Source organism: Uloborus diversus, chromosome 4, assembly GCF_026930045.1.
Source record: "Uloborus diversus isolate 005 chromosome 4, Udiv.v.3.1, whole genome shotgun sequence".
Taxonomy (NCBI): domain Eukaryota; kingdom Metazoa; phylum Arthropoda; class Arachnida; order Araneae; family Uloboridae; genus Uloborus; species Uloborus diversus.
Genome location: NC_072734.1, coordinates 19,792,640 through 19,815,188, shown reverse-complemented (window position 1 = coordinate 19,815,188; position 22,549 = coordinate 19,792,640). Strand labels below are relative to the sequence as shown.

At 32.2% G+C, this 22,549-nt stretch overlaps 1 protein-coding gene across 2 annotated transcripts; it reads right to left on the bottom strand.

The window, feature by feature from the left end:
- Nucleotides 1-438: 438 nt before the first annotated feature.
- Nucleotides 439-22,407, bottom strand: LOC129220312 (diphthine methyl ester synthase-like). Of its 2 annotated transcripts, none has more exons than XM_054854709.1 (8): nt 22,214-22,407; nt 20,368-20,428; nt 16,741-16,804; nt 15,565-15,673; nt 12,701-12,821; nt 8,536-8,575; nt 5,030-5,133; nt 439-730 (listed from the first exon to the last, which is right to left on the bottom strand). In XM_054854709.1, exons 1-8 carry the CDS (start codon nt 22,346-22,348, stop codon nt 501-503), a joined length of 864 nt encoding a protein of 287 aa, XP_054710684.1. In that variant the 5' UTR covers nt 22,349-22,407; the 3' UTR covers nt 439-500. The 2 variants fall into 2 exon arrangements, with proteins under 2 accessions (XP_054710684.1, XP_054710685.1); XM_054854710.1 differs by having other exon boundaries at nt 5,042-5,133.
- Nucleotides 22,408-22,549: the final 142 nt, after the last annotated feature.

The following is a 22,549-nucleotide window of genomic DNA, read 5'->3' as shown; positions in this document are numbered from 1 at the left end:
CAACAACAGAAAAACAAGTTTGCAGAATAAAAGAGTATGCAGAATAAAATTCTCTCATGTAGTTTAACTCACAAGGAGGTTTAGATAAGCTTTATGCTGCTGTTTTATTTAGTTGGTAAAATGCTGGTCTGGCATCAAAGCATTAAAAATATTCTTAGAAAGCTATACAAAAAATAATAAAATAAAATAATTTGCTTAAGTTTAGAAAAAAAAAAAAAAAAAAACTTACAAAGGATCAACAATCAAGTGGTCAACTTACAAAGGATTTTTTACTGTGCTCCAAGAAAAAATTTGCTGCACATTAGTGGTCAAGATAGACAGGTGGTCAAAATAGAGAGGTGGTCAAGTTACACAGGTTTTCCTTCATTATATACGATAGGACTAATTCCGTTCCTGACAAAACCGGTCAACATAGACAGGTGGTCAACTTTACAGGTTTTACTGTATAACAGCATAAAATTTTATTACTTAAAATCAATATACATGACACAGTAAAATGACTATACATCAGGATTTAGAGAATGTCTCATTTCATTAAACCATGATTTATCTTCAGCAAAATAGCTTAGCATGTCCAATTCTACAGGATGTAGATCTCCGCATATTATTAATGACTGCAGAGGTTTCCCTAGATCATATGTAGCTATTCTTTTCAATGGAGCAGCAATAATTGTTTCGCTATCTGATCCTATTCTTGCCAAGCCAACACAAACTGTGTTTTCTGTATATGCTAAAAGTAAAAGACAAAACAATAAAATTTGTTTATTTAGGCACAAAAGTACAAGGGAAAAAAAGGTACTTAACTTAAAAGTTAAGCAACATTTGTATTGTACATCAAAAGTTGATATTTTGAATTGCAACATACTTTGTTGAACTACATACAATTAAAAATGTTACAGCCCTTTCACCCTTAGGTTCCAAGGGGGAGACAAATGAGAAGGAGTTTCAATGAAGGCTAAAAACGAATTTCAATAATTGGTAGTCTATATATATATATATATAAAGGTGACAGTGTTTCTTTGTACCTGATGGCCAAAAGCCCCATAGCACCTACAGCTCTGAAACTTGGCACAAAATTCGAACGTACCCCGGGGGGTCTGCACCTCAAAGCCCGAATTTCAGATTTCGAATTAGTTTTTTCTAATTAATTAATTAAGCTAAAAATTAATATGTTTCACCACATTGGTATTTGAAAAAATCCTCCCAACTCCTAACATTATATATCGTTGGAAAGGGTTTTTTCTGAACAAGAAGGTGTTTGTTCCATTTCTCTCACTTAATTAGAACTGGAGATGTAAGCAATTCTAATTGTGATTCTAACTGAGCCACTTTTCAAGGCTAACTTTGATTTGTGTTTCTGCTATGATGTCATTTTCGTTACATGGATGAAATAAATTTCTGCAGTGAGGAACAAAAATCAAATGCACCCCAGGGGTCTGCACATTGAATACCAAATTCTAAATTTTTGGACTAGAAAATTTTAAATGAATTTTTGAACACATCGTTAAAAATTTCCATCAATTCTTCAGACCCCATCTCGAGCACTTCACATGCGCAGAAGACCTGACAAGCGAATTCTAGCTTGGAATCAGAAACTAATGGATTAAGAAATCAAATCGACTCTCAAACCACAGAGAATTCTTACGGAGCTAAAAAAATATACATATAATCTTCAATTCAAGCAATGAATTATTACGCTTAGAAACATTGCAAAAAGGAAACTATGGCGTAATGTAACCATATGCGATTCATTGACAAGAAATGCAATTATCCTAACCGTTTTTGGTAAAACCTCTCTAAATAATAACTCAAACGATGAAAGACAGAAAGATAAACATGTTTCCTTCAAATTACAGCTCAGCTTGAGTTTTAAATGATGCTTAGAAACTTTTAAAAGATGTTTATCTGGCGGAACTTAACACTTAACACTGACTTTGGTCTGCTATGACTGGTAGCCATCTCGCGCATGCGCAAAAAGAAGACTCCGGCGTAGCTTAACTTTCTTGTGACAACGTTTAACGTATGTAAAACGGGGGATGGAGGGCATGAATTTTTTCTTATTCAACAGACTTCCTTTAAATTCTTAGCACGGACATCATTGTGCGGGTACTGCTTGTACAATTAAAAATTTGTCAACAAAAGTATAGGGGAAAGGAGGGCACATGTAAACCTTTTTGTTTTTAATTTCTTAATTTTTCAAAAAATAGTATAAATTTTTCAGAGCAAAAGTATCCAATGATTGATTTGTCTTTTCTTTGTGCCTGGATTTTTTTCAGATTAAAAAAAAAAAATGTCTTGAATTGTTTACATGTGTTTCATACAACAGAATATAATGATGAATTAAAAATTATTTTAAACTTCAGTTTTTAGTTAAAGGAAAATATTTTGCCTTTTTCCCTTGAAAATATTATACAACACTAAACTGTTGGCCAACTATTTAGTCACAAAATAATTTAAAAAATAATAAAATAAATAAACATTTAATAACATTGGGGTCATTCCATGTCAAACGATCCAAAATTTGAGAAATTTTTTCACTCACATTTTTGGATTTCTTTGAAATTTGGCTCATCGATTATACCCTCTTCAAGATAATCAAAATTTTAAATTTTTAGATTTTTATCTCTTTTATTTTTTCATTCACGAGACTTTTGGAAAAGCTCTCTTTTTTATTAATGGATGCTTGAACATAAAATGGAGGATAACTCAGCACCAAATATAAATAGAAAGATTTGATAAAAAGCATTTTAACAGCTTTTTATCAAATCTTGGAAACACAATATTTTCTCTACATTAGTTGCTGTTTAATACGATATGCAACATGACTAATTTTGTAAAAAAAATTTCATTTTTAAAAATTTAAATATAAATTTAAAATTTAAATTTCTAAAAAAACATATAATGATTTTTTTTAATTCCCAAAAAAAAAATTGTGTACTTTATCTTCATTTGTGCGAAATTTCAAGTTGGGATCTCAATGGGATCATATTTTTATGAATTTTTGAATAAAATTTGACTTAAGAAATAATGATATTTTTCAGATTCTATATAGTTAAGTATGGGATTCTCTTACTAGAGATGGTCAAATGAGTAGTAAGTAAACATGACTATGCTTGAAATGAACTGGTATGTGTGTACTTGAGTAATTCAATATCTGATAAGGAAAGTTATGATTCATTTCATTCCCTACCCCAGCACCAATCCAAAATTTTGGAAGGAGGAAAGAAATAGTTTGCCCCAAGATCATAGCATAATAGTGTTTCCCCCATGTTGATTTAATGTTTTTCCATTCTTTTCACGCAAAACTACAAATAAAAAAAGTATCAGATCATATGTCTGTCCACACATAACTTTTTACAACATCCGGAGAACTGCTGTCTTTACTTTTCTTTATTGCTTCTTTTCTTTTTAATTTCTGTTGTGAAGGAGAGCAATGCAACGAAATCTATCTATACATATATTAAAAGCAGTTATAGATCAAACAAACTTAGCTCTTTTCAGCATAACCTTCCATGTCGTTAAGCTTCATTCCAGCATCCCACTTTCTGAAAAAAAAAAAAAAAAAAAAATGCTGCAAATGAGTGGGGTTCTATTCAGTGATGTTCCCATCAATTTTTCTGAGGGTATACTCCCAGCAATCCATTATACACAATATGTGTATGCATCATATACATGATATGCATAAAAAATGTTTGAGAGCATATGGCATATCTAGAGTATACCCCTGGTTTTTTTTGTCTGTTAAAGTTTTCCCAACTTTTAGTGTTTGTGATCCCCCCCCCCCCCCATTTATGAGCCCCAGTCACTTCTGATGTTTGGCAGCATTTGTTTTTAATTATTACTCTTACATACCAGCATTTTTTTTCTTTGTTTTTTTTTTTAATTTTGAAAACAGTTTTGAAAAAAAAAAAGATAACAAGTAGTGGGGCGGGGGGGCCTTACCAATTTACAAGTTCATCTCAGCTCATATCAAGCGTGGTCATGTTTACTTACTACTCACTAGATCATCACCCCAGTAAGAGAGCCCCATATTTAAATAAATAGAATCTGGAAAATATCATTATTTCTTAAGTGAAATTTTATTCAAAAATTCATAAAAATATGATCTCATTGAGATCCCAAGTTGAAATTTTGAACAAATAATGATAAAATACACAACATTTTTTGGGAATATGTTTTTAAAAAATCCCAAATTTAAATTTACGCAAATTTAATTTTAAAAATGAAAATTTCTACAAAATTAGTCATACTGCATATCATATTAAATAGCAACTAATGTACTTTAAAATGCTTTTTACCAAATCTTTCTATCTATATTTGATGCTGAGTTATCGTCCATTTTATGTTCAAGCATCCATGAAAAAAAAGAGGGGTTTTCCAAAAAAAGTCTCATAAATAAAAAAAATAATAGAGATAGAAATCTAAAAATTTGCACTTTTAATTACCTTACAATCGATGAGCCAAATTTCAAAGAAATCCAAAAATGTGATGAAAAAACTTTGGATCACGTGACATGGAATGACCCAATGTAATTAAATTATCAATAAATTTATAAACTGGTTGTTATAAAATAATTATAAATCTTTACACCTTTTTTCAACAGAGAGGATATGGAAACGGTTCACATGAGCTCCTATATTGTGTGTGTGTGTGTGTTCACAAGTGCCCCATAATCTACCTTAAAGCTACTTTTCAAAATTAAACACTTTTTAATTTAATTAAAAAAATTAAATCTTGTTGTAAATTTACTTGAATATTCATATTATGGGTAGCAATAATTAAGTTTGGCTTATTGGTTAGTTTAAAATATGTTTTCAATTGAAGAAGACAGCGATAAAATTACATAAAAAACCTACAAAAACAAAGTTACAATGAAAATGAAAAAATGAGAAAATATTCATTTGAAAATGGCTTCAATAGCAGCCAAGAGACGATGAGTGGCAGATTTAATGTGTGAAAGTTCAATCGCAAGGGCTTGCCTGTTAGACATGACCTGGAATAAATATAAAAATAGTATAAAATACTATACCTAAATCTGTACCTTCAGATTGTTTCTTAGCTATAATTTCCAATAATTGCTGAGCAGCACAGGATGCTGTCATAAAACGAGGAGGTTCAAAAATTTTTTTACCCCTGTAAAAAAACAAATGTTCATAGAATAAGTTAATACATTATTTATTACTTTTAGAATGCTGGTTTGAAACATAAATAAGTATTTATGTAATGCAGATGTTTGGTTTGAAATGATTGCATGCATAAATTTTTAATTCAGAAATTTGTAACATAGATATAGAATGGTAGGCAGAAAAAAAAACTGAAATTTCAGGGGGAATTCCCCTCCCCCCGGGAAATTGAAAATTTGGAAATTTCAAGCACAAACTTATGATTGAAATTTGGGTAGTTGGATTTTATGTAAAATGGATCAATTTTAATCAATTACTGTATTTATTTTTAAGGTGAAAAGAAAAATTATTTTTAAAGAAAAAGATATTTTTATTAATCAAATAGAAATGAAGCACTTTTCTTGTTAAGCATATTTATAAGTGCTGTATATTGCTGTCAGACCAGGGATTGTATAAAAAGGGAAACATCCGGTTTACGGGCAGAAATGGATGCATCTATTAGTTTTTAGGGATTCCAGTTTTTGCAGATGCGTGTTAGCCTCTGAATTAAGCAAAGTCTCATGCAAATGAGCAGAACATGCACATCAAAATTTTGCTTTTCTCCCTCATTCAAATAGACTCATCTTAAAACTTCTGAGATTGCAGATAACTTGTAACAAACTGCATTTTGGTGTGCTAATAAGCAAGCATGAGCCATTGGAGATATTTTTGTCAATTGGAGTCAGAGCTGCTTCCAGAAGTAAAGTTATTAAACTGACACAATACAGAGCTCACTGGAAGAAAAGCTTTTAGAGGAAAAAAAAGACAAACAAAGGAGAACAAAACCAACAAGGATACCAACATTGATGACGACATGCAAACAAAACCCTTCACACTGAACATTTTGAGCCATTCCTTGACAGTGGCAAATGTTCTTTAAGATTTGTTAGAGAAGAAAGTTCCTATCATGGAAGGGATGCAAGTGATCATGGATGCGTTAAGGTCTTACAAAAAATCACAAAAAAAAAAAAAAAAAAATCCACAACTGCCAAAAAGCTACCACAGACAGTTGTTTTTAAAACACTAATTTAATTCATACTTTCTTTATGCACGTTGTGCATCTGTTTCAAAAGTGTACATTAAATATAACATGTATCAATCTATCACTAGAATTCAGTAGGGTTTTTTTTTCTGTTTCCCATTCTTCTATTTTAACACTATTATTAAGTCTTGATTCATGCGGTTTTGATTTGTGCTACATTTTCGTGGAACGTAACCCCCGTGTAAAATGAAGGTCTACTGTATGTCAATTGTAGAAGGCATATGCTGATTTTTAATTTAAGTTCAGATTAAGTTGAATAACAATTTGTAACATACAATATGTTGTAAAAGAAAAAAAAAAAAAACTATCAATCAAGGTGTATTATGCTGCACAAAAGATGTAGCAAAAGATGTGGCTCAAGCATTTTGTTTCAAACAATTCCATCCGTAAATTGAAAAACATAAACTATTATGCAAATTTTGCATTTTTGAAATTGCAGACCTTTGTTTAAAACTACTTACATTTATTATGTTCTAGATAAAATACCTCAAGTTCACAACTGAAAAGGAAAATTTACACTATGATGATTCAAAGAATTAGGGTTCTTTGTTGTATGTACTATTCATCTTTACTAATAATAAAGCTGAAAGTCTTTCTGTCTGTCTGTCAGGATCTCTGTGACGTGCATAGCGCCTAGACCGTTCGGCCGATTTTCATGAAATTTGGCACAAGGTTAGTTTGTAATATGGGGGTGTGCACCTCGAAGCGATTTTTTGAAAATTCGATGTGGTTCTTTTCTTATTCCAATTTTAAGAACAAAATTATCATAAGATGCAGGAGTAAATTACGAAATTATCATAACGTGGAAACGTAACATGGGCACAAGCCAATTGGCGAGATACAAAATTATCATTACGTGGAACCGTAACATAGGTACAAAAAAATTCACCATACATTATTTGTAAATATACAGGCGAACCAAAAGATCTTTTAATTTTTCTATTATGGACAAAGCCGTGCGGGGTACCACTAGTTGTATATGTAACAAAATAAAGCCACTACTTAACATGATTTGATGCGACTTACTTAATTATTGCATTACATTGTAACTATTTCAAAGTTTACAAGTCACAAAAAGAATGCAAAAGTTAAAAAAAAAAAACATAATAATAATCTATAGTTAAATGAAAAATTATCATATAAGCTTTGTGCTACAATATGATTAAGGTGAAAAAACAACGTAAATAAAGCACAAATATTCGAGAAAAATGCAGCATATAGTTATTTCAAGGCTACAATGGAGCCTCTTCATCAGTGCAAAAAGCTCACCAACACAACCTATATGCTGCACAAAAGATGTAGCAAAAGATGTGGCTCAAGCATTTTGTGCACAAATATTCGAGAAAAATGCAGCTATATGCTGCATTTTTCTCGAATATTTGTGCTTTATTTACGTTGTTTTTTCACCTTAATCATAATCTATAGTTAATATTAAATTTCATAGATTAGGCAATATAACTTCGATTTAACAATACCCGATTTAACAATTTCCTCAATTTAATGACACATTTCACTGGTCCAGATTTGACTACATTGAATGTCTAGGCTCCTCAATTTAACGATGTCCTTGATTTATCCTTTCCCTTGTCCTTTCTCTAGTCCCTTGATAATCATTAAATTGGGGTTATACTGTAAAAAACTGAAATCAGAAAACTATCATATAAACTCCAACAAGGGTGCCCATATAGGGAGGCAAGTGGAGGCTCCAGCCCCCCCCCCCCCCAGAAATTAGAACTTCCTTGCTTTAAGTACTTTTTCCTTTTTAAAAATATAAAAACGTTCCCTCTTAAGTCATTGATGAAAAAGTTTTTAAAAATTTCAAATTTTTATGACTAATCTGTCCTGAAATCGGTTTTCATGCGGAAAATACCCAACTAAACCATGGGGAAAATATCTGAGCTCCCCCCCCTTACAATTTTGCATATGGGCGCCCTTGAACCCCAAAAGTGTGTGCCTATGCCTAAATTAAAGTTGTGGGCCACATATAGAACTACTTTAAATGACAGAACTAACTCAAATATATCTCCACTTACGAAATAAAAGCTACATCAGAAGAAAAAAAGCATTCCAAAAACTGGCATGGTATATAAATAAACTTAAAAGGATACAATAGCAAGAGTAACTATGCAACTGATAAAATAATAATATTAATCAAACAGTAAGCCAGGGGACATCATAAAATTGAAATAGGGGGGGGGGGGGGTTGAGGAATATTATTCCCTTTTTGGACAGGATCTTATTCTGGGAGGGGATTTTATGGTAAATAGGGTGGGGGGGGGGGGGGAGAGAGACACCCCTGATTAATCACAGTAATAGTTCAATGCTACTTACTTTATCAAATTCTCAACTGACTGTTCTTTAATTTTCAGATCTAAAAATCAGTATTGTAGAGTTTCAGAAGTTGAAGGCAACAACAAATAAAATCATTTATTTATTTATTTCATTTCATAAATAAGTAAGTCATTAAAACTATCTGACATCATACACTCTATTCTTAAAAAAAAAAATTTTAAAGCACAACTTTTATGTGTAATGCAAAGCACAGATGAAACAATTCTAAAAGGGAAAATTTACTCGATGCCCCAATAGCAGATTTTTTTCAGCATTCTGCGACACAGATTAAAAATTAAAAAAAAAAAGTCTGTAAGAGAAATCAGCACCAAAAAATGCTTAAAGTTAAGAGGCTAATAAAAGTGCATGTGACCGGTAGATTATATCACAGAGAATGAAGTGCAAATATTCGTTAACTGAAACTTTTAATTTTTTTTCTTCAAAGAAATGGTTTGCAGAATTTCTCAAGAATCTGCAATGCAGGTTGCAGCGTCGTGCTACTGTGCTCACAGCAAATAATGTAAAACTTAAAATTTGTCTTTAAAAACAAAATCATTAAAGTTTTATTGTTGAACATTCTAATACACTTTATCTAATATTTAAAAAGTAAGTTCAAAAAACCTACAGGAAACTAAAAAAATAAATAAAGTATCGATTCTGCATACACTGTACTTAAGGTTATACATATTATGCAAATATTCAATAGATAAACAATTTAACAAAACTTTCAAATAGTTTAAGATCTGGTAGGCCACCATATTTTTTGTACGATACTTTTTGGTAGTAAGCAGTTCAAAAAAAAAAAAAAGGTCTTCCTTGAGGATATAGAAAAACTTTGAAGCAACTCAATGTGAGTTGCTGCTGTGATATTTTGTCACAGCATCAGCTTTACACTTTCTGTTTTCAAAGGAATGACAGTATTGAAGACACTAGAACTAGGGATACTTTGGTTCAGTACGGAGTGAATTAGTTTTGGACCTCAATGTATAAAATTTGGTTTTGCTCAAAAAATACAGTGCTGGCAAAAATAAATAAATAAATAAATAAATAAATAATAATTTGAATTTTGACCTCTTGAATTCAAATTATATTTTTTGTAATCACGAGTGTGTGTGTGTGTATGTAGGCATGTGTTTATGCGTGTGGGGGGGGGGGTATGTGTGTTTGTGTGTGGGGGGGTATGTGTGTTTGTGTGTAGGGTGTATGTGTATGTGTGTGTAGGCAGGGGCGGCATTTCAGCATTTCATTTGGGGGGTCGAATTTCCTAAATATAAGTTATCTCAGTATGTTAAAATGTCAGTAATCCAACGTTATTAAGCACAAAACTTGCAAATGATTGCAGACACGTGTTTCGGTGTTACAAGGAACACCTTTTTCAATGCAAAGAAGTGTGAGCTTTTGGATGAAAAGTCATCCGAGAAAAGCAACACGGTGGAACAGGAGGTAGTATAAATATCAAAAAATAGAAATTAAACAAAACAAAAAAGATAAAATGACACATGGAGACAAAATTTATTATATAATTCCATCAGGAAAAAACCGTTAAGTAATAAATTTTAAAAGAAAACCCATAAACAATGCAAAAAGTCCAAAAATGAAACCACTCTGAATAAATTAGCAATAAATTTACCAGCGGGAAAAACTATGTATGGAAGCAATGTATCAAATGGAGAAATGCAGAAAAAACAGAGTGAAGGATAAACATATTGGAATTAGTTAATCACAAAACGAAATAAGAAAGCAAAAAATGAAAAAATAAAAGTAAGAAATGTACGACGTTTACATAAAAATAATAGAAAATCTAAACCAATTTTAACAAAGGAGTCCACACAGAGGAAAAATAGGGAATTGCAGTAAGATCGTTAACTAAATTAGAACGGTTCCTCAGGATGTGAAAAGATTCCCAAAAATCAAGATCCAACGAATTGGGGCATTTTTGGATAATTTGATAAGAGTTAAAATCAAAAGAGTGATTCGATTCCCAACAGTGTTGAGCAATACTGGATTTATTCAGCTGTTGTTTTCTCACATAGCTTTGATGTTCTTTTAACCGAAATTTCAAAGAACGGCGGGTCTGTCCGATGTATCCGAGTCCGCAGATTTTCAGCACAAAGGTATTTATTCTTTATCTCAGTATGGTACAAAACACACACTGGCTAACAAGAGGTAGTCATAAAACGGGACTAATATTAACAAAAAATAATGTTTGAAAACTTGATAACTTATTCTAAAATGAATTAAAATTTATGACAAAATTTTAACTCATTTTATATTAAACACCTTGATACTACAGTTTTTAACATTTTAGTGAATTTTTATTGCATGCTTTTCGGAATTCAGAAGAACAGGAAATCATGCACTACTCCATCAATGCCCAGGGCCTTGCTCTTTTGCCAGTACGGCTAAAGATTTAAATTTAAAAAATTTAAAAAAAAGACCCATTTTGCCTCGAAAATAATTCTCGAACCTCCTGAGACGTAAAAATGATCTTTCTTGACTAACTGAACTGGTTGGTATAGTTAAAAAATAATTGAGGTAACAAAGTTATGCACGAAAATACACTTTTCAGATCTTGCTCTTTAAAATCACCCAGGCAACTTTAAAAACTGTCTAAAAATAAAGGTAACGGATTGAAGATGTCTTGATAGAGTAAAATACTGTTCAAAAACTTTCCACAATATAAACAAATTAAACGAAGCCATTCATGCTAAATGGTACTAGCTTTCTCATCATTTAAAGAATCGTTTTGCAATAATTCTGCCAGGCGTCAAATCACTGCTTTGAAATTATTGAGAAATGCTTTATAGTTTTAACTATTGAAACTATGGAAGACCATATAAGCGTAACAATCAATGCAAAGTACCATGCAATTTTCTTTAGAAAATCATGCATACCACTTGATTGCACGGGCCTCTGATACTGTAGAAAGCATCGTTCCAGTTTCAGGCCCGGATCTGCGTTCCTGTAAATCCCTCAGTGACGGGGGGAGGGGGGCTCGTCCTTAAAGGGTCCAACGGCCCAAGAAATTGAAAAAAAAGGGGGGGGGGACAGGCACTCAGGCTTATTAATGTTGCAAATACACTGCTGGCCTCTGGGAGAAGCCCTACGGATTTTGTTGCAGCGGGCCTAAAATTTATAGATCCTGGCCAGATCGTTACACTGCACATACAAAATGAAGTAGTTAGCCTATATAGAAAAATTACTTCTTTAGTTAAAGCTCACCGTCGTCCTTCGTCAGTTTTTTTCTGTACTGAAAAGGCCAGAAAATGCTTCATGAATTCCTAAATTATCTTTTAAGTAACGGAAAACACTTGCATGTGCCAGGAAATGTGTCGAGTTTCATCAAATATTATTGAGAACGAGAGAGATTGTTTTAAAATGAACATTGATGTGCGATTTACAAAAATTGAATTTAACCATTTTTTATCATTCTGCTCAAAAATTCGGGGGTGCGACCGCCCCCTCTTGCCCTCCCTATTTGCCGCCCCTGTGTGTAGGCATGTGTGTTTGTGTCTGTGTGCAGGTATGAGTGTGTGGGTAGTTGTGTGTGTATGTGTAGGTATCTGTATGTATGTGTACGTGTCTGTATGTATGCATGTGTGTGTAGGTGTATGTACGTATGTGTTGTGTGTATGTGTTTGTGTGTGTGTACGTGCGTGTATGCATGCGTGTAAGTGTAGGATATTGATGCAACCTGGAGACAGTTTTTGCTAGAGGAGCAGCATCCTGAGGCGGACGGCCAACGGTGGTGCTGCAGATGGTGCTGGTGGGAAAATAAAATCATAGGAATGCTAAAAACAGTCAAATAAAAGCAATAAGCAACCGTGATTGCTCAAAAAAAAAAAAAAAAACTTTTGCCCTTGGTTGGCAATTAAAAACTTTACATGTAAACTTCTTGTCATGATTTTACTTGGCATGCTCCCTAGTGATTTGGCCGAATACTGAACATTCAGCCTGCCGACACTGTTAAGTATGACATTAAAACTAAGATGATGCTGCTACTACAAAAAATTCACCATTTAAGAAATTCACACTTTTGTTCATTATTCTAACAATTCTACCATGATTCTCAATTCAAAAGAAGAAAAAGAGAAACTCTAAATATATGGAAAAAAATTTCATTGACTGTTTTTAATAATTAAGGTATAAAATATTGAAGAAATACCTAGTAAGCACAATGTATGTAGGCCTTTTCTTCTGTTTGTTTCTATTTTGTCATAAAAACTTTCAGGTTTCCAGTCTGAAGTCCAAAATACAATTGAAACAGTTTCACCAAATCTATAAAGCTAAAAAGTGCAACTGTTTTTAAAAAAAATCAATGTATATACATCCATGAGTAGACTTACATACATACACAGCCTTAACTAAGGGAATTTAAGTCACCCTAATGCCGAAACACTTCATTTAAGAAACTGCTATTGTTCAGTGAACAATATGCTATGCAAAATTAGCATCAAAGGTTGGATGCAGTAGTGGAGCAAGGGGAAGGTTTTGGGTGTACACCCCCTCATCCAGAATCCTTGGTCTTAACACATTTATTGCCAATTCTAATATAGAAGTTTTCATACATGTAAGGGTGGTTATGACCAAAACTCCACCCAGAAGGTAACTTCTGGCTGTGCTGCTTATTGGATGATGTATATATTCGCTGCAAGCTCAAGATAAACATGAATGTCAGAAACTGAGTCTCAAAAACTACCTATTTTGTCATCAGCCGCAAATAATATAGAAGAACACAATAATGCCTTTCACAAAAATTTTAAAACTTTATGGACATTTGAAATTAATTTACTAATTTATTTATAATTCATTTTTTAAAAAGAAAAACTTCAGTAAAATTGCAGTACTTTTCGTCTATCAAAAAAAAATTAAATTTAGCTTTTTTAAATATGTTTTGACAAAATGAAAGATATACTGCCATGGGCAAGTAAATGACAGTATCTGGGGAAATGAGTTTTCGAGATATTTGAAGAAACGCGTTTTGGGTTCAATACTAACAATAGGGAAAGGCTGAAATAGGATGTTTATTCCGCTCTTTTTCCCCCCAGAGGAAACCGAATAAGCAAGCTTGTATAGTAATAAAAAAGAAAAATAAATAAATAAAATTTTCAGTTACAGCTCTTTAATGTCCACGGCGATATATATATACAATTTATAAGACAGCAATAGCTATGGGAAAGATAGAATGAATGAGAATTAAGCTTTGTTTTACATACAGGTGGAAGTTATTTCCTGAAGGACGTCAACTAATTCAGAGAGAGAGGCAAAGCATGTGTTTCAACACGAGCAACATCAAAGAAGACATTGTTTTCATAGCATTGAAGTTTGCATGTGTTTGATATTAGAGGCTATTCATATAAACAATGTCACACTTTTTTCCGACATTTTTAACCCCCCTACATCAGGGCTGTATGGGGGGGGCGACGCTCCCCCCCCCCTTCCTAAAACCCAAAATGTTTTGTACTGTAAAACAGAGGAAAGTTTTTTTTAAAAACTTTCTAATGTCAGAAAAAGAAAACAACCAAGTTTTTTTATTCTTACTTTTGTAACCATTAAACGAGTGAAAATTTGAAGAAATACAGAAAACACAATTCTAGTTCTCATTAGCTGCAAAGCATACTTGAAATTTAGACCTTTATTAGGACTTCCTGCTCTCTTTCCCAATTCAATTCAAGGCCGTCCAGGGCCAAGAAAGTCCCCCTCCCCCTTGTCAGTTTGGTAGACTTGCCCTCCTCCCCTAAAACTCTTATAAAACTTAAACTGCACCGATTTTGAGCCAGGGGCACCCCAAGGGCTGGGTCCCTAGTTTCCGATTAGGCTAGTATCTGGTTACTAAGATGTGCTAAATTCAGCTCCTTGATCTTGATACATCTAGCATAAAAAAGGCAAAAATCATGATTCTCGCGTTTGTGTGGCATACTTTTCAAGATACATTTTTCTAACTGATATGTTCCACGTCTTGCCATTTATTTAATATCGAATTCAGTATTTTCGAAGTTCTTTTAGTTATTGCATGTTTTTATCTTATGCCTAATGCATTATAACATTTACTCTACTCTATTTCATTTTCTGCACTACTTCTGATTGAAACAAAAAAAAAAAAATTCTTTTTATTTTCGTAGTCTCAATTACCCCATATAAGGCCTCAAAATACAAATTTTTGTATCTATTTTTCAAAAATTCCCCCCCCCCCGGACATCCTGAAATTATGGATGTTCTACATCCCACTTAGAATGCCACTCTCCTGTTGTCGTTTCCACTACAAGGTGGGGGAAAAAAACTGAAAAAAGAAAAAAGAAAAAAAAGAAATAATAATAAAAAGTAGAATTAAAAATTGAGATAAAAACATCTTCTAGGGTAAATATTTTTATGCGTGTATATGTGTCTATATAAAAATATATATATGTGTGTGGTGTTAGGGCAATGTGCAAATCCCGGCCCCTCCCGAAAAAAAATTCTGGATATGGCCTTGCCCTACACCTCCTTGTCACTACCTCTGCATTACCACCAAAGTGTCACACTTCATCATACTCTCTCCCTGCACTTTGTCCCTTTTTATGCTATTTTCCATAAATGCATTCTAAAAAAAAATGCCTGGTGTCTCACTTCTTGTGTTACCTCCTCCCTCCCTCTTGTCACAATATCATGAACTCCGCTCCCCTTCAAAGTGTGACACCATTTGTGGACAGCCTCTTATACAGAATGAGAATATAGATTGTACATTTTTGAATCATATGTTTATCAGGAAAAGAAGAATACAGCAAATAGAGATTGGTCTAGTTTGATCCAAATCACATTAATGGATAACTTTTCATATTTATGTTAGATTTCAGGAGTACTATCATATTTGACATACAAAAGTTTGAAAACATTACAAAAACATGAATCATTTTGTGTAGAAAAGCAAAACTATCTCAAACTGATATTCCTAACAGTGATTCAAAATAACATAATTATAATTATTATTTTAGTCTTTAGTGCAAGGATTGAAAAACATATTTGTTCAAAATACAAAGAAAAATAACTTACCTGAAGACCACAACATCCAATGGCATTTAAAATGGATGCATTGTGAATGACTTTATAAGGTATTCCTTTTTGAAGAGCTCTCAAAACAATGTCTGTATGAGTAGTAGCTCTAGTTTGAAAAAAAAAAAAAAAAAAAAAGATTCTTTTTTTTTTTTTTTTAAATTGAGGTTGCACAAACAATATGTTTAATTATTATTTCAAAATTAAAATCCCACAATAATGCACCTATCTCAAAAGGTTACTTGAAAGTATCACTAGTTACATGCACATATACACACACACAAATATATATATATATATATATATATATATATATATATATATATATATATGCCCTGTATATTTATATATATATATATATATATATATATATAAATATACAGGGTGAATTTGACTTAATCTGCCAAACCAAAGGGGATGATAAGAAAAGATTCCTGAAATGTCAAAAAAACCAACACACAAAATAAGTACATATTTGGAAATAGCAGAGAAAATTCTATTAAATGAGACATTTTTCATCAAGATAGTCGAATTTTAACAGCGAGCTACGAGCCTTGAAACATTGAACAAACTGAAAATAGAATTAGAGCCAAAATCTGCAGCTGGCATTTTCAAAAATAACCACAAGAGCTACAATCAAACAAATCAGCCCAAAACCAGTTCACCCCAGTAGCTTTTGATTGAAACCACTGCAAATCATATTGGGATTCAAGTTCAGCAGAAACTATGCCTTTTGTTTGAAACTAAGAGGTGCAGAGATATTTCATTTCATAATTCATGAATTTTTCAACAACAGAGTATTTTTCCCTCTTGTTTTATTTTTGAGTCTTAGCAAAAGGTTAACAATAAAATTTTCTTTTTAGCTCGGACTCAACATTCACGAACTTGAGAATTTGATATTGTAAAAAATATGCCCATTTATTTTCTATGCCACTTTTAACTTCTTATTTGTAACATGTCAATGAAATCAAGATTTTTTATATAAAATGTCCATTGCAAAAATTTTTTTAATACGAAACTAATAAAAAATGCACCATTTTACCTTAAATATGAATGCCCCCTGTGTATAAACATACAAGAAAAGAAAAGATACAGAAAGAGAGAGAGAGAGAGATACAGAAAAGAAAACAAAAGTACAAGAAATAAAGCCAAAAGTGAAGGTGTGACTGAACTTACCCAAAAGGATCGCCAACAACTAAAAATGCAACATCATTTTCAACAGCATCTTCAAGAATAGAATCTAGGAAAAAAAAGTTGTTTTGTAATCAACATAAACAAAATAAAAATTTATGATTTTCCATAAATCATTACTACATAAATAGTCCTTTAGTTGGAAGTGTAGATTGAAGATCTTTAACACATATGAATTTCCTATTCCATAAACGAACAAACAAATAAAAAACAGTAGCAGCATCTTCATAGTATGCAGTATACTGTAAAATGCAATTTATCACGGTTCTAGAATGCACTAGGACAGGGCTGTCCAACTGGTGGCCCGCCAACTTCTTATTCAGCATATTTCTTTTTTTGACATTTATCGGTATCAAGAAGCATCCGAGACTACCATTCTTGGTCAAGCCGGGGTCCCCAAAATTTCCTCTTGATCTCTCTTTTACTCACTTCATTGTATTGGGAGAAAAAGGTACAGGACATCTACAAATCAAGGTCAAGCAGTCCTACCCTACACGCTGGTGTTCAAACGAATTCCTAGAAATAGTTTTGCCTCGTATTGGGGGGGGGGGGACAGGGAGGGATGAGAGAAACATTTCAGATGAGGGTCATTTCACGGTATTTCTGATATTTATGTAGAGTCCGTAACATGATCATAATTTTAAATTTACGGCTTGATTTGCAAATTATTTCAATTTGAGTTGGTGTGTTGGTAGGAAAGCTCAAAATAAAATAACATGCTAATCAAATAGTAAATTAAAAAGCTATGGCAAAAAAGGTCACGTTACGGACTCGACATAAATATCAAAAATACCGTGACCCATGATCAAAACCTGCCAGGAATTGGTTAAAAACAAAGAGCCCCCTCACTGACTCTATGGCCTTTGTTGATTTTGAAAAAGAAATTGAGAATTTGCTCTCGTCACTTCCATGTTTGGGAGCACACATTTAGGCGAAAGTGCTTTTTCGGTGATGAACTTTATCAAGAATCGTCACAGAAGCTCTCTCTCCGACAGTTCATTGATAGACTTTCTTCTGCTACTATGACAAACATCGATGTTGACAGTCCTGCCTTTGTAAAGAAGGCAGATCAGCCTCAGTTTTCCCATTAAAATTTAAGCAAATTGTTTTATAATTTTTCTGTTTCATTGTTTTATAATTAATAATTCAACTATTAATTGTTATTGTATAAGAGGTAAGAGGTTATTGTTCAACTTTTTCAAACTGCGGCCCACCAGGTGATCGGTGACCGGAATTCTGGCCCATGGGCTTTTTGCAGTTGGACAGCCCGGCACTAGGATGTGCTAGTATGAAATTCTGGTACTTTTCTTCTAGACAAGTCATTCTGGAACATTTTTTTCAAATTATGCTTATTTTTATCAAATAAGAAAATCCTAATTTATCTTCAAAACGAAGTAATTTTAAGTTTCAGTTAAATCTGAATCCTTCCTAAAAGAGACATTTTTAAAAATCTATTGAAACCATGCATTAAATGTTATTTTATACTAATACAAATATAAATGTGACGACAAGCAACAGGCTCTGAGCCCAGCTAGTCTGGTCCTAGGTTTTGAAATGCATAAGCCAAACTTGGGCACAGGAAAATAAGGGCCACCTAATTTAGCTACTTACTAGTTTTGTTTGGTCTTTTGCACATTTTTAAAATTCCAATAGCGTTTACAAAAAGTCAATTTCATTTTAATAAGCGTATAAATTGTTGTACAAAACAGCTTACAGGACCCCAAATATATCATATCCTTAATAACCTGCATGAACTTTATGAAGAACGTATTAATTCTACTTTTAGATAATGGAGTTAAATTTTAATGATTTCCAGAAATAATATTTCAATACATTTTTTATTTTTTTGCCCAGTAATAGACATATATTATAAGATACATTTGTTATTGATCCAAAAAATATTTAAGCACAGTTTCTGGTGTCCATATTCTACATAAACATCATGCAGTGAAACAAGGATATAACATATTTGGGATCATTTTGGGTTTTTTTGGACTGCAATTGATACATCTCTTAAAATGGCTTTGCCCAAAAGTCAATATATATGCAACATTTTTAATGCATCTATGTTGAACGTAATGTTCATGCATAGTAACTTTAAATAATATATTGTATAGGATGCAATCCTTTTCTGGAGATCCCTTTTCCTCATATCTATCTATAGATGAAAAAAAAATTGGATGTCCAGAGACATTAATTTTTTTCGTGAAAATTCACCTAGACAATTTTTAGAGGAGTGTAATGTCTTCTTTGAAAGCACCACAGCCGTTTGCAGGCCAAGGCTGACTTGCTGATTTTCTTCAACTTCACCTTATTAGTCGCAATGTCCAAAAACAATAAAGACCATAAAATACAAACTTCCTAAAAATATGATGAAAGAGAAAGAAAAGCCGTGTACTTTTTTTGTTTTTTAACCATTAGAAAATTTGACATTTTTAATTAAAAAAAAATAATAATTAATAAAAAACATTCAATCAAACATTTTAAAAAATCCAAATTAGTTTTTTCTTCCATTTTCCATGACGCTAATTTTTTTTATACTATAAAGCACAAAAATGCGCTTGACTAAATTTTTGATGCATTTTTTGATTTTCAATGCACTGAATAAATACACTTATAGAGGTGTTTAAAATATCTTTGAAAATGAAATTGAAGGTTTAATTAAAAAAAAAATCATTCTTGGAAGCTCACTGGCTCAATGGAAGCGATTCTGCGCTACAGACCCAGAGTCGGTTCTTGGGTTGGACAGGGTTGACTCAGCCTTTCATCCTTTCTATGGGTCAATAAAACAAATACCAAGCGTGTTTGAGAACTAAAGCCAGGGATTTCCGTATTTGGTTGACCAGTTAACCTGAACATCTGCCTCGCACCCCAGAACTCTCAATCTTTTAAGCTGAGATGGGAACAGTAAGTAGATCTCGTCCACTGCAGGCTGTTCCACCACTGAGTTTAGTTTATTCATTCTTACATTCTGGTAAGAAAAAATTTTGCATTACAATACTTACATTTATATGCTACAGCATTTAATGCCATATGGAACCCTCAATATGCAGCTTGTACTTGGTCTTCTATCAATTTACTAAGTGATAGGAACTTGGGTAGATTTTTATTTTGCTAGGCTAACATATTTCTTGACTATTTCTTTTTCTTCTTGTTTTTAAAGCTCAAATTATGTTATAATTTGAAAATATTAAGCTTTTACATAATCAAATGAATTTTTATTTGAAACAAATGTCAGACGAGTTATGAAAGTTTCAAATTAATCTCAAGCCTTTTTACTCTTTTTATTCGTCATTCTTTTCATACATTTCAAAAATAATTTAACTAATGCAAAACTTTTGATCTAAACCTTTTAAAGAATAGTCTTGAATTTTAAATTGAATTTCATTTGAAAAATGATCATAAGCTTTTGTTCCATACTGCTATTTGAATGAGTATAAAATTTTTCAAGTCGATAATTCTTTTAAAAAAAAATAATCGACATTCCGTACTCTGTAAATCAATACTTGGCCAAGCAGCCAATTAATTGGCCATGTATTTGGCTAAAATGCTACTTGACAACAAATTTTAATTTTTTTTTTGAAAAGGAAAATAAAAGTACTTCTTTCTTACTTGAATCCTGTTCAACCATTTCTCGATCAGCAAGAATTACTTCCCGTTCATAAAATTCTTCCTATAAAAGGTAATAGATTCAAAATAATTAATAACCCATGTAATAAAGAATTCATTCAAGCTAAATAATTTTTAAATTTTTCTATGTTGCTCCCTAATAAAATTTTCATATTAAAATTATGATAATTATTGAAAATAAATTCTTATTAATTTATTAATTTTATATTAAACTAGAAATACACGCACGGCCTTGCATGTGCTAAGAAATTAAAGGAAATCTGTTGAATAAAAATCTATGCCCCAAAACCCAACCCTGATATAGGGGGATCGGGGGGCACTCCCCGACAAAATTTTGAAACTGCAGCTCCTAAAATGCATCGTTAGATGATTTTCAGATGATAAGCGATACATCCAGTAGAGGTGGTTCGAAGAATTCCTTCAGAAAGTTTTTGAAATTACAGTCTTAAAAACGCAAGTGTAAACCATCCTTAATAACAGTAGGAGATAAGATGAACGTTCAGGAATTTTTTCTAGGCAATATTTCTCAATTTAAGCTTTCAAAACTCAAATTTAGATGATATTTGTAGCTCTTTGGGGTAAGAAAATATTGAAATTTTTAAGTTTTGAAAATGTGGGGTAAAGGGAAATAGTTAAGATAACTTTTCCAAAATGAATAAATTGGAATCTGTTATAAGTGGATTGCTTGCTCCAAGGTCTTTTGAGAATACTTTTCCATGTCCTTTTCTCCCTTCTCGTCTGCCGTGTTTCACATTTGATGTTTTTCAATTAATTATCGTCTGAAATGTGTACATTTCTTTGTGCTATTGAATTTAATTATTGACTATGCTGTTTATTGGTTTTTGTAATGGCAACAGCATAAGAAATGAGGTAGAATGGAGGAAATATTTTGATGAAAAATATAAGTTTTTTTAAGCCCGTTGAAGGCGAAAAATATTGTTTTATATTTTTACGTCAACAATTGTTCTTACTTATTTCTAATTTATTTTTAAAAAAATATGAAAAAGTTTTGCGAAAGCTGATAAATATTATTTGATTATCTGGGGAAATTATTTGATTAAGTGGGGATGTTTAACATTTCTTCTATGGGGAAATATTCAGTTCCGGGACATTTTATTCGTATAAGCGGGGTGTTCATTTATACATTACCTGATTAAGCAGGGCTGACAGTACTTTTTTTAAAAAAATTTGAACAAATTAAAAATTTTACTCCTTATTGAGAGAATACAAGTTTGTTGAACAAATGATAAAAGTCCCCTCCCCAAAATAATGCATTTATAACAAATCTTGAACCGTCAAAATTTAAGTTTTTCTTTTTTTAACTTTAATTTTAGGATTTTTTTTCACCTCCAACTTCAAAATAGGCTGCGGAATTTGCAAAATCACGCTGTTTCTACTCTTGGGTTAGCGACCAAATTTTAAAATAATCAAATGTAAAACAGGTTAATGACAACTGCACATTTGCTCAATGCATTGAATTTTTCATTTATCACTTAAAGGTAATTGATTTAATAGGGCTAGCCTAAGCGGGAAGATTTCGATGATTGGGAATCTGGCGATCTTTCGTCATTGGCCCCAATTTTTGGCTTCAGCGCCTGCGCCAGAGGTATTTTTCATTGCAAATCTAAACAAAGAGAACGGAAACATCTATTCACATAGAGTAACTATAAATCAGCAGGGTTAATAATATAAAATTGTTTACGCCAAAAATGAGATGACCCTGTCGGATTCCATATTATCGAAATATCCCCGCCTAACCAGTCCTAGGGCCTATATCAATGAGTCATTTCTATAATTGTTTTAATAAAAGTAGATTTAAATATCGCACTAATGCTTCTTTGCCAACAGTTAATATAGAAGTATAAGCTTCTAAATATACAGTTTTTGATTTTTTAAGCACTTCTAGGCCTTTGACAGTGATATCTTTCACATCTCCTAAACCTAAGCCTATTAAGTACAGCATGTTTTTATTATACACAAATTAAATTATAAAATATCTTCCGTTTGAATGTTTAAAAAACCACGCGTAGCAACATAAACAAAACAATCAAATCAATCAATCAATAAAAAAAACTAAAAATCGGCTTCACCACTGCAGAAGCCTTTGTTTTCTCAAGTTTGATGCTTTAACTATTGTATTAAAGAGAAAATGTAAAAATATTTT

Bases quoted from the DNA above. Each gene is read 5' to 3' on its own strand.
- LOC129220312 (XM_054854709.1), bottom strand. From the start codon at position 22,348: ATGCTGTACTTAATAGGCTTAGGTTTAGGAGATGTGAAAGATATCACT. The intron at 12,822-15,564 runs GTAAGTTATTTT...TGCACTTTTTAG, and splicing joins TTGGATGTTGTGGTCTTCAG to CTTTATAGATTTGGTGAAAC. The intron at 8,576-12,700 runs GTATTTCTTCAA...ACTGATTTTTAG, and splicing joins ACATACATTGTGCTTACTAG to ATCTGAAAATTAAAGAACAG.